Source organism: Lupinus angustifolius, unplaced genomic scaffold, assembly GCF_001865875.1.
Source record: "Lupinus angustifolius cultivar Tanjil unplaced genomic scaffold, LupAngTanjil_v1.0 Scaffold_1_1096, whole genome shotgun sequence".
Classification (NCBI taxonomy): domain Eukaryota; kingdom Viridiplantae; phylum Streptophyta; class Magnoliopsida; order Fabales; family Fabaceae; genus Lupinus; species Lupinus angustifolius.
In genome coordinates, this window is record NW_017716412.1 from 2,690 (window position 1) to 20,329 (window position 17,640).

At 31.1% G+C, this 17,640-nt stretch overlaps 1 protein-coding gene across 1 annotated transcript; it reads left to right on the top strand.

Moving 5' to 3' along the window:
* The first annotated feature begins 309 nt into the window (after positions 1-309).
* On the top strand, positions 310-5,097 carry LOC109337095 (60S ribosomal protein L23). Its single transcript, XM_019573974.1, has 4 exons — positions 310-445; positions 1,140-1,424; positions 4,507-4,548; positions 4,851-5,097. Exons 1-4 carry the CDS (start codon positions 433-435, stop codon positions 4,931-4,933), a joined length of 423 nt encoding a protein of 140 aa, XP_019429519.1. The 5' UTR covers positions 310-432; the 3' UTR covers positions 4,934-5,097.
* The last annotated feature ends 12,543 nt before the right edge of the window (positions 5,098-17,640 follow it).

Below are 17,640 nucleotides of genomic sequence, written 5' to 3' on the forward strand. Positions count from 1 at the left end.
ATACAAATCAATGTATCTTTATTATTTTTGGTTCCAAAATGCATTAACAATTCTAAAGAAATATTATTTAAATCGCTCTTATACTGTATTGTAACGAACTAAAAATAATAAAAAGATATTGACTTATATATTATTTGGATTTGTCTTTGTAATATATAATGTTTTGTTTAACTAAATTATATTTATCACATTTCTGCTTAAAAAATTACACTTATTTTTGGGGTTTGCGTCGTAAAAAGTTGATGGATAATTTATATAATTTCTCTAAAATTTAAGGGATCTTTTTAAAATTAGGCACCCGAGGCTAATCAGGTAACAAATTGGAATTTAAGCATTTTGTTCTCACATCTCACCAAAACCCTAGTTCAACTCTCCTATATTTATTCCCGACTAAACAAGCAAATCACATTCCTTGTTGCGCAGCGGCAGAAGATGTCGAAGCGAGGTCAGTATTCGTCTATACTCACTCTTTGCTCTTGCATTGTGTATATTACTCTCCGTTTCGAATGCATGCTTGGTCTCTGAAGAAAAGAGTTTTTTCTTCTTTTTTTCGCTAACCCAGATCGAGAGTTTGCTGGTTCCAGCAATCACATGAAGAAAACCAAAAAAAATAATACTTCTTTCTCTTGGGTTTGTGTTTACATGTTGTAAATGCATGAAATGAAGTTGGGGTAGTGTGAACTTTGCCACTGTTGTTCTCTTAGCACTTTAATCTTCTGGATTTCACCCGTTTTTATATTTATTAGCAAGTTTTTCGTTTACAATAACTCCTCCTAGGGAAAAAATGCATATTTCTGTATGAAATGAAGCCCAGGGTGAAGCATTAATTTGAAGTTGATCTATTAATATTTAACTCTTCCCGTGTACGAATTTGATCCCTAAAATAATGTAAAAAATCCGAACTACTGAATGATGGCCAAATGCGGGCTAAAGTAGTCACTGAAAGCCACTAAAGTGCCCCAAGAATTAAATGCTTAAAAGTATTAATTTGACCCACATATATCTATCTTTCGGTACTATTTGGGTTTTCCAATTTTTCAGGTACTAAATTGTTATGCGAAAAATTTGATGGACCGAAATGATTACTTACTCCTTTTTAACTTGCAAAATGACAATGATTTGATGCATTTATGTTTTAGGACGTGGTGGTAGCGCTGGTAACAAGTTCAGGATGTCACTGGGTTTACCAGTGGCAGCAACTGTGAACTGTGCTGACAACACAGGGGCTAAGAACCTTTACATTATATCAGTGAAGGGTATCAAGGGCCGCTTGAATAGATTGCCATCTGCTTGTGTTGGTGACATGGTTATGGCTACTGTGAAAAAGGGGAAGCCTGATCTCAGGAAGAAAGTCTTGCCTGCTGTTATTGTGAGGCAACGTAAGCCATGGCGACGAAAGGATGGGGTCTTCATGTACTTTGAAGGTTAATTCTTCTTTATATTATGGTTACTGCCTCTATGCATGTTTTCTGTTCATTATGGATGATATGCTGCATTTTGGTTCATCACAATTTATGGCATTCTTAGCACTTAGCAGATTGTTTTGTCATGATTGTGTGATTTGAGCTTCTAAAAGATCTTCTCTTCATCCATAGAAGAGGTGGATGTGGGTGTTTGAATATGTAGCAGCAGCTAATTTTTATTGAAGTGATGCTTCAAGTGTTTTTAGTTTATAATGCCATTAGCCTTCTGATTTTTTCTGTTACAAATTCCAAAATGCACTGTTTTAAATTTGTTTTCTTATGCTAATGCTTGTCATTTTGTTGCATCCATAAGATTCAAACACTACTGGTTATGCAGTGTCCTGACACATGCTTATCAACTATTCATTGGGATAAGTGTGTGATACTCATGCAACCAGCTATATTAATATTTGTTATTGAATATATCATTTGGACCCCTCAACCATAGGTTTTACTTTTCACAATTTGATACATTTTCCCCCCATAGTTTTCTTTTTCTATATTTTTAGTTGTGTTACTATTTATTTGGGTTCATGGTGAGTTCTATATGCTGCAATCCAAAATTAAAATGTATTACATATTTATATATTTTCAATTATACTTTTAAAATATTGTTTGCGTGATGAATAGATTATCATTTACTGCCTGTAGTTTTCATTACAAACATGAGCTAATAGTATTGTAACTCCTTTAGTCTTCAGTACATTATCATTTACTGCCTGTAGTTTTCATCACAAACACGAGTTTATAGTATTGTAACTCTTTAGTCTTCACTCATGTGATTTATAATTATTTGAAAGTTCAAGAGGATTATGTTTTGTGTGAAAATTATTGGTAATGCAGTGTGGAGATTTTATATTTAATGGTTTATCTACACCCCCAATGACCAGCTATAAGCCTATAACTCTACCTTCAATCTTACCCCTACCCAGATGGTTCCTTTTGTAATCATCCCTGTCAACGTCGAACATTTTGCTTTTCTTTCTTTATTGGTTTTGATTTTAATTCATTCAAAGTGGGAAAGTAGACTGGGATAATATTTTTCAGGAATACTTTGGATACAGATTACATCTTTTTGATGTTTCCTATATTGTTTTGATTTTTTATTTTATTTTTTAGTGTTCTATTGGATCATTATTGTCGCCAGACATTAGTCAAGTATCCTCCTCAGCATACTATGGTTGATACTGTTACGAGTCTGGAAAATTGATGAGCCCATCGTTACAGATGTGACTGTTTCGTAGTGCTCACATCTGCTCCATTGGGGCTCTACATCTAGATCATTAACACTATTTAATTTTTTAATGTTAGACAACACTCCCAATGATTGCTAGGAATGCCAGTCTGCAATTACTCTATTGATTTATCTGTTTTAGCTTCAAACCATACCTGATTAGTTCATAATTCATAAGTTCATATATTTCTTAGTTCTTGCCATAATTGTTGTTTTAGATCATTAATCGTCCAGGCATTAGTCAGGTATCCTCTTTAACATACCATGGTTGATACAGTTATGAGTCTGGAAAATTATCCGAGTCCTTCGTTACAGATATGGTGATGTTAGTTCTCACATCTGCTCCATTAGGGCTCTACATGTATAGGGCATGATCACTCTTTATTCTCTGATTTCATACAATCAAGGTAGTCGTAATCGTGATCTTACTCGTGAGATCGTCCGATCTTACGATCTTCAACCCCCAACCCGTGCTCGATCTCAGTTCTGGGCAAGCCTCTGTGAGATCGTGTGGGATCATCGTGTTGGAGCATAGGAACGGTTGAAACGACGATCCCGTCGATCCCATTTTCACTCTTCTCCACCTCTTTCCATTGTCTCCCTTCTGTCTCAATCCAGCAAACTTCTTGTACTGATTCGTAAGATGCATGAAGGAAGTAGAAAGAGAGGAATAGGAAGTAAAAAAACCATTGAACCTTCTGGTGGTGAGATCCAGCAAGTAGCAGCCATGGTATTAGGAACAGAACCAGAAATGGCTGGAATTGAACCTTCTTGTACTAATTTATCCTATTTAGCTGTCATATCAAAAAATAAGGTTTTGGGGACTTTTTTACCATCTTAGTTTTATTCTTTAAAATATTGGTTCTTTTACTATTATATTTTATTTAGCTAGCATATCAAAAAATAAGGATTAGGATGTAATATGGTTTTTTTACAATTAGTTTTATACTTCAAAATATTGGTTCTTTTACTAATTTATCCTATTTAACTAGCATATCAAAAAATAAGGATTGGGTTGTAATATGAGCTTTTTTACTAGCTTAATCTTATTCTTTTAAACATTGGTTTATTTAATAATTTAACCTATATATATATATATATATATATATAAGTTTTTATGTATATATTAACAAGTAAGATCTTACGAGTCATGTTACGATCTTACGTTTATGATCTTTGACTCCCCTCCCGATCTTAAGTAAAATCTCGATTTTATCTACCTTGCATTCAATGATGCAATTGGCATGTGTAGTATTCTGTCAATCTTCAATTAAAGTATCAATTGAAATATATTATATCTTTAGAACTGTACATGCTTTATTCTTAAATTCATATATTTTCTCTGAATAACTTCGATTGTTCATGAACTTGTTGTGCTAAACTTTTATTTTGATCTTTCTCCATTTATACTTAATCTAAAGGTCCTTGCCTAAGATGATGATTTGGTAATTATTGGCAGATAGAATTTTTATCTCTTAAAAGATGGTTCAATGTCTCAAATAGTTTATTACATAGTTTGCTGTGCTTCATTTTGTATCTGAACTCTTTTGTGGTTTGGTTAGTTTAATCTTTCAGACTCTAAGGACTTGAATTCAAGCACTAAGAATTTATTGTTTTTGGTTATCAGCCTTTTCAAATAACAATTTGTTCCCTCATTCTCTTACCCCTCTTATTTTAGTTACTTAGTTTATTACTGGGTAATTTAATGTTGACTGTCTTAATGACTTTTAAGGATGCCAAACATGGCTAAATGTGATCACTTCTCTCCTCCATTAATATGCATCTAATTTAATTTGACTCTAATTGCAGATAATGCTGGTGTTATTGTAAATCCAAAAGGAGAAATGAAAGGTAAGAAATGCAATTATTAATTTCTGTTATTTGGTATGTTGGATATTTGACATTTTGCATAATATTACCATATTAGTTCTTTCCTTGTTAAGTGAGCATGAAGAACTTGTTATTAGCTGATGCAATTTTTCTTCAAATGCTTCCTCTATGCATCTGATATCCCTAAGTTTTCCCAAGCCTGGTTGTGTTGGTTTGTTATTTATGATGATTGGAACCCTGTTGATACTTTTCTACAATTTTAACAATCGTCTATTGTCAACTTTTAAAATAATGACATTGCTATTTGGCATGGTTTTGTTTAGGTTCTGCAATCACTGGGCCAATTGGGAAGGAGTGTGCCGATCTTTGGCCAAGAATTGCAAGTGCTGCCAATGCCATTGTTTGAGATGGTTTTCAAGTTATGAATAGATTGTTAATTTTGTTAAACATTAAACTGTTTTTGGTGTACAAGTTAGCAATTGGATTTTATGCAATTTTCGGATGTATTTGAAACGGCCAAAGTATCTTTAGCCCCTTAAAATATAGACAATTTTGATTTTAGCCCCTCAATTTTTTTCTTACTTTGTTCATACTTTAGTATATTATTTTGGTTTTAGTCAATGTTGATGTTTGCAGAGTTGGCCACATCACTAATTAGTATGACACATGTGATATGTTGGTTTTAGTTATGTCATTTGGGACTAAAACTAAATTTTCAGAATATATAAAATACCAAAATAAAAAATAAAAAGCGTATTTAAACGTGATGAAAATTAATCAATGCCGTTTCTGATAGCCCTCTCGTAGTTGTGCTGCATTTGCTATAAAAGGTTTTGTTTTGCTTGCATCTCCATCCTAAAGTTTTACATCCTGAAACTAGAGTATGGTTATCTTGTTACATAAAATCAATAATCGTTGATTGTCTAAGACATTGGTATACTAATATAAGGTTACACTAAATTCCAAGTTATACTTGTTGGATGGGCAATTATATTCTAAAAAAGATTAATTTTTATGAGATGATACCCTTAATTATATCAAAAAACTAGGGGAGGAGTATGGTTTTGTCCTTCGAGTAAAAGACGGTGCATGCATCGGGTAGACAAGATGATAAACATAGTAGAACTAAATTCATAGATTGACCCCAGGTCTTGTTCTTTGATCCATCATGATGGCTAGCTGGAATGTGAACGCTCATGCTAGTTGAGAGAAATAGTGCCTGCCAAGCGAACACAGGATTTGGTGGCATATTTGTATCTAACAAATTGGTCATCTTGGATGACATGGTTGTCTTGGAAAACTTTACTTTATGGCATTTATTCCAGTAAACTTTTAACACTTACATGTCTGCAGTGTTTAGATGATGAACAAGTATTATTTGCACAACTTTTTTTAACACCAATAGTAGTACTCCTATGCTTTATTACAGATACATTGTTTTTTTCTTTCTTCCATCACATTACATAGAAATAGAAGAAGAAGCTGTGCACCATAGGGTGTCTTACCAAGGTGTACGGATATACTTGCTCAACGACAGAAACTATTTCCACTTTTCTACAATTGTTGGGGAGAGAGATAGCACATATTTTTATTTAAAAAGTGTGACTCCATGTATCATAATTTATCATTAGTTAAAAAAATATGTATTCAAATTAAAAAATGATAATTAAATATTTTCACTAATCATAAGTGATAATTTATAAAATGACACATTTTAAAACAAGAAATGTGCTCTATAACAAGATGGTGAAACTTGATCATACATTCATCTTATGAGCAATTGTGGTATGAGTGCAATTATGAGAAGAAAATATATATGTACTTATAGTGTAAGAACTTTTTAAACTGTCAGTCTATTATCGACCGTTTATTTTTAATTATCATTAAATCTTCATCAAAATATTATATAAATGAGTGGTAATTGATACACTATCTATATCTAAATTTTTATACTGATTACACTTAAAATGTAATTACAATGTAATGTATGTTATAAATTATGGGGTTTGTGTAAATGTAGAAAATGAAGAGATCTTTATGTAGTTTCAGTAAAACTCAAGAGTGTGAGGATAATTTACTCTTAAATAAAAATATACATATTTATTATATTAAAATTAATATTAAAAAACTAATAAAGAGTGATAAATAAGTTTAGTTACGGACAAAACAAAATGCTGTGACGTAGTGCTGGATCATATTTTACAGATACAAACAAAGGTTGTGGTGTTGTTGATCATCCTCAACAACATTTTAATATACCTTATATCTACTTTTGGCAATTTTAGATAAATTGTTACCTTTTGTTCATGCCCAAAGGATGATAAAGGTAGGTTTTGTGTCTATCATGTTGAATTTTTTAGGATTGTATAAAAGTAAACCAATTTACTTCTGTATATTATTTGACAAATTAAAAGAATCTTATCTTAGGGGGAGCACACATAAAGTAAAGAAATTCACACAATATGAAAAAAAGTCAAAACATTAAAGTCTTGAAGGATTGTTAAGGTTTGTCATCTTCAAAAAAGAGATTGAAAGTAAGATTAAAAATTCTATTCAATACATGTTTTGATGAAGAAAAAGTTAAGGCTAAAAGCAAAGAAAAACAAGATAATAACAAGAAAAATATGATGTACTCTACAATATCTTAGGCTGTGCTTTATATTTTGTATTTCGTATGTTTAAAATGAATGAGGTAGAGTCCAAAATGTTTAAATCACTCATGTGTATTATCTAATACAACATTAATTGATTTTGGATTGAAATGTTTACTTAAAAGTGATTTATTCTCTTTAGATAATCGATTATGTTATTGTGAAACCGGTTTTTGTACAAATAATCAATTATGACCTAATGATAATTGATTATAAGCTCTTTATGACTTAATGTTAATCAATTATTTTTTGACTAAAACTGAAAATAATTGTTTTTGAAGAGTCAGAAGATCCACATAACCAAGAATCAATATCAATTCAAATTCATAACAAAAAAGAAAGTTTTCAAGAACCTTCTTTAGACTTCAAGAAAATTGACTTTTCATTTTGAAATTCACTACATACATCTCTAATCTACATCATATTTGTTATCTTTAGATTCAAGTGATTAGAGTTGTTTAAAGTGTTTTTGATCTGCAATCATTGTTGTAATTTCTATATGTACAAAATGTAATTTGCGTTCAACAAAGCCCATATCTTTTTGCTAGTAAAGATAGAGAAAGTGAGAGTGAGGAATCTTCTTGTAGTAAGAGAGAATTAAGTTTCAATAGGTTTGTTTCTATAGATGTGATAGGGTATCAATGTCGCAGAGGTCAAGCATGTTAGATTGACATTGAACGTGGAAGTATGCTTGTACGCAAACATTATTTCTTCATAGTGGAAAATCCTCAACCCATAAAGAGGGGCTATATGAACAAAATAAGATCAGTTTGTTATTTCTCTCTAACCCTAAACTCTTTAAGCATTGATTTAATATGTGTTGACTAATTTATACTATTTCATTATTCATCATTATTTTGATTAAATGCCTCATCTTGGTAATGATTTTGGTTCATTCTTGATTTCATTGAACTTACTTGGTTTTCACTTTTATGTTAATAATTGGTCAATAATCAATTATCAGTTATTTATCAGAAGCTTAATTGATTGAACACCATGTGAAACCGATTATCAACCAATTAAACATGAAAATAGTTGCTGGTTAAGCAAGTATTAATGGATTAATTGGGAAATATAAGTATGTGGGAATTGAAGTAGAGAAGTAATTACATACTTATTTAACCCCTTCTAAGTGTGTGTAGAATCTATTTATGTCACCAATATTCGACGGTAAGGGTTTAAGCCTATTGAAAGCAAAAATGAAAATCTTGGTTGAAGCTATATACATTGATATTTAGGAATTTGTAGAAAATGGAACTATTTGCCAAAACACATGGTTGATGCATTCCTATGGATAAACTGAAATCTCTATAGACCAATGATGAGAAAAAGAAAGTACAAAATAATCTCAAATCTAAAAACATTATTACCTTTTTATTATCTTATGATGGATTCTTTAGTGTTTATCAATGTGTTGAAGTTAAAGAAACGTGGGATACTTCGTAAGTTACGCATGAGAGAACTAGTGAAGTAAAACGTGCTAGAGTAAATACACTAATGCATGAATATGAATTGTTTGACATGTTATCAAATGAAACTATTAGTGATGTTCAAAAGCATTTCTCTCATATTTTGATCATCTTACCAGTGTTGGTAAAACTTTTACTAATGGTCAATAGATAAACAAAGTGTTAAGATGTCATAATAGGACTGGACAACCCAATGTGACCATTATTATGGAACCAGAGGATATATAACTATGTCTATGGCAACATTGTTGAGAAAGTTAAAGAAACACGAAATGAAGCTTGGACGTCTTACACTATATGAAGAAATCGATCGAAAGAAGAAGGAACACTAAAAGGTTGGCTAAAGGTGGACATGCTTATGGACAAACATGCATAGTATTGTCTCTAGACATTTAGATTGTGTTATGGAATGCTTTAAGGAGCATGAAAACCTTATGAACTTTAGGATGTATAACATTAATTTAATTGATTACCTAGTCTCTGAAACTAAAAATAACCCGATTTTTAAGAGCTAGATGATTCAGATAACCAATATAGAATGAGTATCCATTCAATTTCAGAAAAAGAGAGAAAGTTTTCAAGGACTCACTATTGACAGAAACTCATACTCCAATAAATTGATTTTTCATCTTGAAATTCATTATAAATATCTCTTATCTACATTCTAAATAACTAATTTTGCTAGACCCATATATTAAATAAAAATATAAAAAATTATAAAAAATAAAAATTATATAAAACATCATTTTTTGTATTAAAAAATCTAAAACTTTGCATAATTGATTTAATCAAAAATAAATTAAAGATTGCAATTTGATAATAAATGAACCAAATTGAACAAATATATTTGATATCAATTTGATTGTGTTATATAATTAAAATTAAAATAATATTAGCAATCAAAATAAGTTAAGGATAACAAATGACATTTTTTTCTCCTTTTTCTCCCATTTCCATATTAGAACTAGGGCACATTTATTTGGTTGGTGCATCTTGATTAAAATATTATAGTCTTGGTGCACCTTTTAAATTATTTACCAACACTTTTTAAAACTCAGTACTCGAGTTGGTGTTTTAAGTAAATTTGACAATAAGGTTGCCAAGTATCTTTTTTTTATTCCACCCTAAGTCAAACTAGACAACTGCGTGTAGAGCTTTTTCCCACTAATATTTTAATTTAACTCGACAATTGTATTGTAGAGTTTCATTTTGATTTTTTTCATGAACCAAAAATCACCAACCTCATCGTAGGTTTTCAAGTTTTTCATTTTTTAATACGTCACGTAATAATATCCTAAAAAATTGCCAATGGTAGTGTAGGTTTTCAAGTTTTTTATTTTTTATGTCACACAATAATCGCCAACCCCGTTCTAGAGTCTTTCAATATTTATTTTCCCACTAAAATTGGCAATAGTAGTGTAGAGTTTCTTATTTTTTTGATTTTTTTATAAAGTTGGCATTGTGATTATTGAATTTTTTATAAACTTATGGATATACAAAGTGATTGAATTTTTAAAAAATATTATGCAACATCATTGGAGTTTTAAGTTGCATAATATTATGCAAGAATCTTATACATACTATTTGTACTTGTAGAATCATCATTCAAAAATATAAATAATAAACAATTTTGACATATCTTCTAAAATATTTCAAGACATTTTCGGATATTATAAATATATCATAAAACAATTTTGGGAGAAGTTGGATTTCCCTCTGATATTGTACTACATGGTAACATTTGAGTTAAAAATTTATGAATACCCTAGCAGGTAGGGGTGTTCAAATTTAGACCGATCAAAAAATAAAACCTAAAACCAACCCAAAATAGACAGAACCGCAAAAACCAAATGTGTTTGGATCGTATTGGACTTATATTTTAAAGGCCAATTGGTCAGGTTCGAAATTTGTTGGGTACCAGCAGGTCATAACACAATTAGAGGGGATATTGCGAAGAACTGAAAAACTGCTGCACAACCAGTGCTTGAACTTGATCGATTATGCTTGTGGATAATCGATTATCCTGAATCTTGCACTTCATTATTTTATAGTTGCTTGCACAACAAGTCACCGATTACCAATCTTTATACAATTAATTGATTACTGAAGTTACAAAATGATAGCTAAACATATCTTAACAGGAAACTCAGAATTAATCAATTAACAACAAAGTAAAGAACAAAATTAAATGAGATAAGGGATATAAAATTGTGCACAAGAAATTTTTATCTTGGTTCGTTTGCGGTCCACTGCAAACTACATCCAGCCCTCCCTTGTGATCTTGGAAGATTTTTCTTCACTATTGCAATTGTAAGTTTAGAAGCACACTTCCAATGACAAAAACAGAAAACTAAGTCGCTTCTTTCTTAGCACCTATGAGCTTAACAACCTTGGTTTGACCTATCTAAATCGCCTACTAAGATCTCCTATCTTTTCACGGTTAGTCCCCAACCTAGGTATCACTCGAACCAAGACCTCATAGTCTCTATGAAGATTGTCAAGATCTCTCTTAAAGTGAAACTACTCACCAAGAGATCAACTTCCTTGTTCAATATTGATTTTGTTGAGTTGTATTACGTAATTAATACTCATATACAACAATGTAAACTCAATTCTAAAACTCTAAGCAGAATACTCACAAGAACCTAATCTAAGTGAGAATTAAGGGAAAGGGTTTTTCACAAAAAGGTTTTCACAATTTCCAGAAAAAGATTTTTCTCACTTTCACTCTAAAACAAATCAAGATAGTATGCAAGAATGCAATGCATTGAAACCAAGAGACAACATGCAATGATTTGACTTCCTAAGCCCTTTTCAGAATGCTCTCAATCTCTAAGCTTTCCTAATGCACTTTCTCACTCTAATGCAATGTATAAAAATGTATGCTCTAAAACTATTTTCGAATTATAAAGTTATGTCATATGGGCTAGAATTACAACATTTATAGAAACCATACTGATGATGTAATTAATCAACTATTTAGAGACTTAATCGATTAAAGAGTTGTTTAAAAACTGATTTTATGTTATGTCTTAATCGATTAACCAATGACTTAATCGATTAACACATCATAGGTTTCAGATTGGTTAGCTATTGTAATTCCGATAATCAATTAACATTATACTCAATCGATTATGTTGTATAAACATTTTTTTCTTGATGCATGATAAACTATCTATATAAAATGTGATCATGCAATACATGTTTTTCAAAGATGCCATACTTTTAATGCACAAAACCATGTATGTAATGCATAAATTTACATATCATATAATTTCTAGATGTTATGTCTCAATTTTAGTCTTGTTCATTTTTAGTTCTTGTGAGACTCCCACCTAGGTTTACCTAACCTAGACTCGATCTAAGGCAACCATCTTAAGACTTCTAGTAAAGTAAAGTTATAAAGCTCTAAGTCTATAGATATCACCCTTGAGTCTTCGGCTTGTTGTTTGTTGCAATATCTTCAAGCTTTCTTTGTATGTGCATTGTCTTCATCAAAACCAAGGTCAACTTCAAATATGGATGTCTTGACTCTTTGCACTTTTAGATTTTGGTTTCACCTCTTGGATCCAGACCAGACCAAATTAGTCTGTAAAGTTTAAGTTGTAATATTGTTAAGTGTCTTCCAAACTTAATTTTAAGTCCCAACTCCAAAATTATACCTATATTTTATTTGTTATATTCTATAACATAATTTAGAACTTAAACCAATCCCACAACTAAATGAAGAGGATTCAAGTGTTGATTTTGATTAGGTGATTTGTTATCAATTTTATTGTTGTGAAAGTATTATTGTTATCTAATCATCAGTGGAATACTCTAACCATTAAACTTACAGTGCAAGTGCTCATATTGTAGTTATTGATATCTTGTTGTTGCCATTTTTTGTTTTTATTATTATTGTCTTACTGTTTATTATTATTTTATAATGGTTTACTTATACTATTGTTTTACACATTCTAATGTTGTTGAACAATATTTTTATTGTTGCTTTATGGTTAATATTTAGCCATTTATATGAGTTTTGAATGTATGCGCAATTTCATTATTTTATAAAAAAATCGATCTAAACCGGACCGAAACCATATATAATATTTGGACCAGATTAGATCGGACATCTTAATATGAATAGACCAAACTGGATCAGACCGTATATTAATTACGTGTTTAGATTGGATCATTTTTTGCCTAAAAAACAATATAAATGGACCGTGAACACTCCTAATTTGTACAATGGAGTCAGTTCATGTATTTCTAAAAATCCAATTATGCAACTTTATATATACATAACTTAAAAAATCCAATCAAGTTGTATAATATTTTTAAATAATCCAATCATTTTGTATATGCATAACTTTATAAAAAGTTCAATCACGTTCCCAACTTTATAAAAAATAATCACAGGGTCAGCTTTATATAAAAAAAAGCAAAAAAATAAAAAACTCCACTAAATTGCCGTTTTTCCAATATTGAAAGACTTTACAATGGTGTTGCCAATTATTGTGCTACATATTAAGAATGAAAAACGTGAAAACCTACACTGCTATTGCCGATTTTTGTGGAAGATTATTGTGTAACATATTAAAAAATGAAAAACTTGAAAAACCTACCATGGGGTTGACAATTTTTGGTTTGCCCAGTTGCATTAAAATGTTAGTGGAAAAAACTGTACACTGCAGTCCGAGTTTGACCTCGAGTCGAATAAAAAAAATACTCGGTAACCTTATTGCTAACTTTACTTGAAATCGCAAACCCAAGTATTAAGTCTTTAAAAACTATACTAATTTAGTAAATAATTTAAAGAGTAAATTATACTGACACCCTCTGAATTTTAGTAAAATTACACAAACCACCCCTCATTTTTTTACACCTATACAAGCCTCCCCTAGTTTTTATGCTTTTGTTACACTGACCACCACTACAAACAAAAAATGTGATAATCTTTTAAACAAAAAATGTGATAAATGCAATTAAATTAAACAAAACATGATATATTGTGTAGACAAGTCTAAATAATATACAAATCAATGTATCTTTATTATTTTGGTTACAAAATGCATCAACAATTCTAAAGAAATATTGTTTAAATCGCTCTTATAATAAAGTGTAACGAACCAAAAATAATAAACAAATATTGACTCATATATTATTTGGACGTGTCTCCACAATATATCATGTTTTGCTACTGCCTTTCTCACTTAAAGTGAGTCAGCTGGTAATTAATAAAGAAAAATATCTTATTTCTTATGTGGGTGGTTAGTGTAATGAAAGTATAAAAATTAGAGGAGGTTTGTGTAGGTGTAAAAAAATGAGGGATAGTTTATGTAATTTCACTAAAACTCAGGGATGTCAGTATAATTTACTCTAATTTAAAAGGTGTATTGAGATATTAATATTTTAATCAATATACATCAATTAGGTAAATTTGCCTAGAACAAGATAGGCCGGCCGCCCTGCAGCACACCCTGCCTCAAGATTTGTGACTGACCGTCGCCCTGTCCACTAGTTCTTCCACAATTCAGAATAGTGATGGCCTCATGATGAGTTGTTTTGTCTAGAGCGGTGCACTATCCAACAGAAACAATCACGTTGCTAGATCGGTTCTTGGACAAGATAGAGGCTTGTCATGTGGCTTCGCCCCAATAGCAGCCTCACTCCCTGTGAAATTCTATGCGCACTGGAACACACATCCAATGCCCTGGAATATGCATCTTGACGTGCCACGAGTCGGCTCGAGGATCCATTCACTCCCACAATTAACAAACTCATCCATGTGTGTCACATGCTTAGCAAGTATTTCCCCTTTTCTTCTTTTTTATTATTTCACATCATTAATCATAATGGTAACCTTAACTACTACTACTATTATTATTATTACTATTATATTAATTATAATAATAAAAATAATAATATTAACACTAGTTTTAAATAATGATAATAATCTCAATAAACAACAATAATTTTCATAATAAAACATATGATCTTTCGATACATAATATTATCAATGTTAAATATAGTTGTGTTTGACCCAACCCTCCTAAAAGATGTATTTTATCGTTTTCTTATAAGAATTATATATTTTATTTGAAGAAAAAAATAGAGAAAATAAGTAGTAGCCATTAACTGTAAAATAAAATTGACATTCTCATATTCATAAATTGTTAGTTAAATATAAAGTGCAATAACAATATAAATTTTTTTGTCTTGCTTTTTGTTTAATTTCTAGAAAATAAATATTGTTGGTACACAAAGGCTCAAAACTTAACCTAGAGGGGGGAATAAGTGGTTTGGTAAACGATTACCGTTATTCGATTAATAAACATATTCTACAATTTTCCTCACTGTTTAATAGATTAACTGATGTCTTAATCAATTATCTGCTTCTGCTTTTAACTGATTAACCAAGAACTTAATCGATTAACCAATTCTTATTTCTTGAAAATTTATTTTCTTTAAACACCAAGATAATAAGATTTGACTAAACTTGTATGCACTCTTACAAATGGTAACATGCCGTCAATGCATAGAACATAATATGCAATTAACACAGAACGATATGAATGCCAAGTTAAGTAAATCAAACTATATGAAAAACGTAACGAGTTAAGAGATAAGGAGAATGAGATAATGACTTTTATCCTGGTTCATTTTGTGAAGAAGATCTTGCTCCTGACCTTAACACGATTTTGTTGAAGACACCAAGATCACAAAAAGAAGAAAAAGGAAGAGGACTATGAAGACATAGAAATTTCAAGCTTCAAGGAAATTACAAATCAAGTCTTCAATATGTAGTTCTATCTTTACACTCAATTTATATTTAGTAGCAATGCTCAAGGAATTCAAAACTATTTTTAAAAGAATTGGACAAGTCTTAAAAAAATGTCAAAATGCTAGCTAACAAGTTACTTGACCTGAGTAATATGTTATTAGATTTGGGTAATAGGTTACCTAAACTATATGACAGTTGGTAACATGTTACTGGAACTACGTAACAAGTTACATGACTAAGAAAATAGTTACAAATCATAACTGACACTGGGTAACAAATTAATTGATTGAATTAATCTATTATCAATTTGGACAACAATTTTTGGTAATCAATTACAGTGTCGTGGTAATCAATTACACATAGCCATTGTAAACCAGATTTTTAAATCTGAATGAACAGTTTTCATCCAAAGTGCATGGGTTTAATTCCAACCGTGTCCCATATTCATGGAAGGGTACCATGCCTGATTGGGAGCCTATTTAAAAAGGCATTGAAACATCCAATTCAACATAACAATTGATACACGAAATTTTCTCAATTTAGTTAAACAATTTTCTGCACTCTCTTGTACCTTTGATTCTAAACTTTCATATTTTTCTAAAGTTGCTTTAAATGCTAAGTTCTAAAGTTTTAAAACATATTAGATCATTATTTACTAAGTATATTGAGAGCAAAATGATTGCAAGTAATAACAATTGTCAAACACTTGTAAAGGCAATTCTGCGATTGATTCATTCTTCATCTTGTTGTAATACTTGTCATCACAAGGGCGTGGTGAGAAGGGGAAAAAAGTTAACTTGGAAATGTTGTTTTCCAAGGGTAGATATTTGTGAGTGTGTAAGGTACAAGGGTCTTGGGGAGAAAATTGTAATTGAAACTTAAAGTATCTAGTGGAAAAATCTCTTGTGTGGCAAGAGTACTGATTGTAACCTTCAGTGGACAAGAAGGTGAACCAATATAAAATTCTCTGTGTACTCTTCTTCTACTCTATTCTTGTTTTTTCATTTTGGTTTTAACTTGGTTTATTTATGCAACTATTTTCTGCTATACAAACAATTTGATATCTCAACAAAAAAAATCGAACGTTTTTCCCATAAACTAATTCACCCCTTCTTAGTTGCCATCTAATGACCTCCAGATTATTTTTGGGAGAAGGTTCCAACATCAATTGCCTTTCAAGCTTTGTTGGAGAATGCTATGATTTCTAGAAAATTAGGAGGATAATCTTTATAGAGTCCCAAGACCTGAATATATGGAATGCGATTGAGGAAGGACCCTATGAACCTTTCACTATTGTTAACAGTGTAAAGGAAGTTAAGACAAAATCCTCTTAGAATGATGAAGATAAAAAGAAAGTGCAATATGATCTCAAAGTCAAAAACATTCTCACTTCAGCCTTGGGTATTGACAAGTTTTTGAGAGTATCAAATAGCAAATCCGCTAAGGATATGTGAGATACTCTACAAACAACCCATGAAGGTACTATGGAGGTGAAAAGGTCTAGAGTTAGTACCCTCTTATAGGAGTATGAAATGTTTCCCATGAATCTTGGAGAAAAATACTAGATCTCCAAAAAAAGGTTTACTCACCTCACAAATCATCTGATTACACTTGGTAAGGTACTAGCAAATAGTGACTTGAACTTGAAAGTTATAATATCACTTACAAGACAATGGCAACCAAAGGTGATAACCATCTCAGAAAACAAAAGTCTATCAAAGATGTCTTTGGTTGCTCTCTTTGAAAAGATGCAAGAACACAAGTTGGAACTAAGTCAACTTGAACAACATGAAGTACAAGAGAAGAAGAGAAATAATATTTCTCTTAAAGCAAAAACAGAGGTGTATGAATCCTCGGCAGATGAATCAGAAAAAAGAGGACATGGAAGATATGAGCATGCTGGTGAAGAAGTTCAACAAGTTTCTAAAAAGAAACAAATTTGGTAAGGCTGGACACTCAAGAGGATTCAACAAGAGGAATGCAGTTTCCACTTCAAATCAAAACGTCAATTGTTTTGAATGTGGAAAACATGGTCACATGAAGATGGGCTATCCTACACTAAAGAAAAATCCTTTCAAGGCAAAAGCTGAAAAGAAGACAGGTAGACTAGCTTACATTGCATGGGAGGATAATGTCACAAGTTCCACTTCAGAACCATAAAATGAAGAGAAAGCTCATCTATTTCTAATGACATCTCATCATTCTGATGATAAGAAGGTAAGTG

Bases quoted from the DNA above. Each gene is read 5' to 3' on its own strand.
- LOC109337095 (XM_019573974.1), top strand. The intron at 1,425-4,506 runs GTTAATTCTTCT...CTCTAATTGCAG, and splicing joins GGTCTTCATGTACTTTGAAG to ATAATGCTGGTGTTATTGTA. The intron at 4,549-4,850 runs GTAAGAAATGCA...GGTTTTGTTTAG, and splicing joins TCCAAAAGGAGAAATGAAAG to GTTCTGCAATCACTGGGCCA.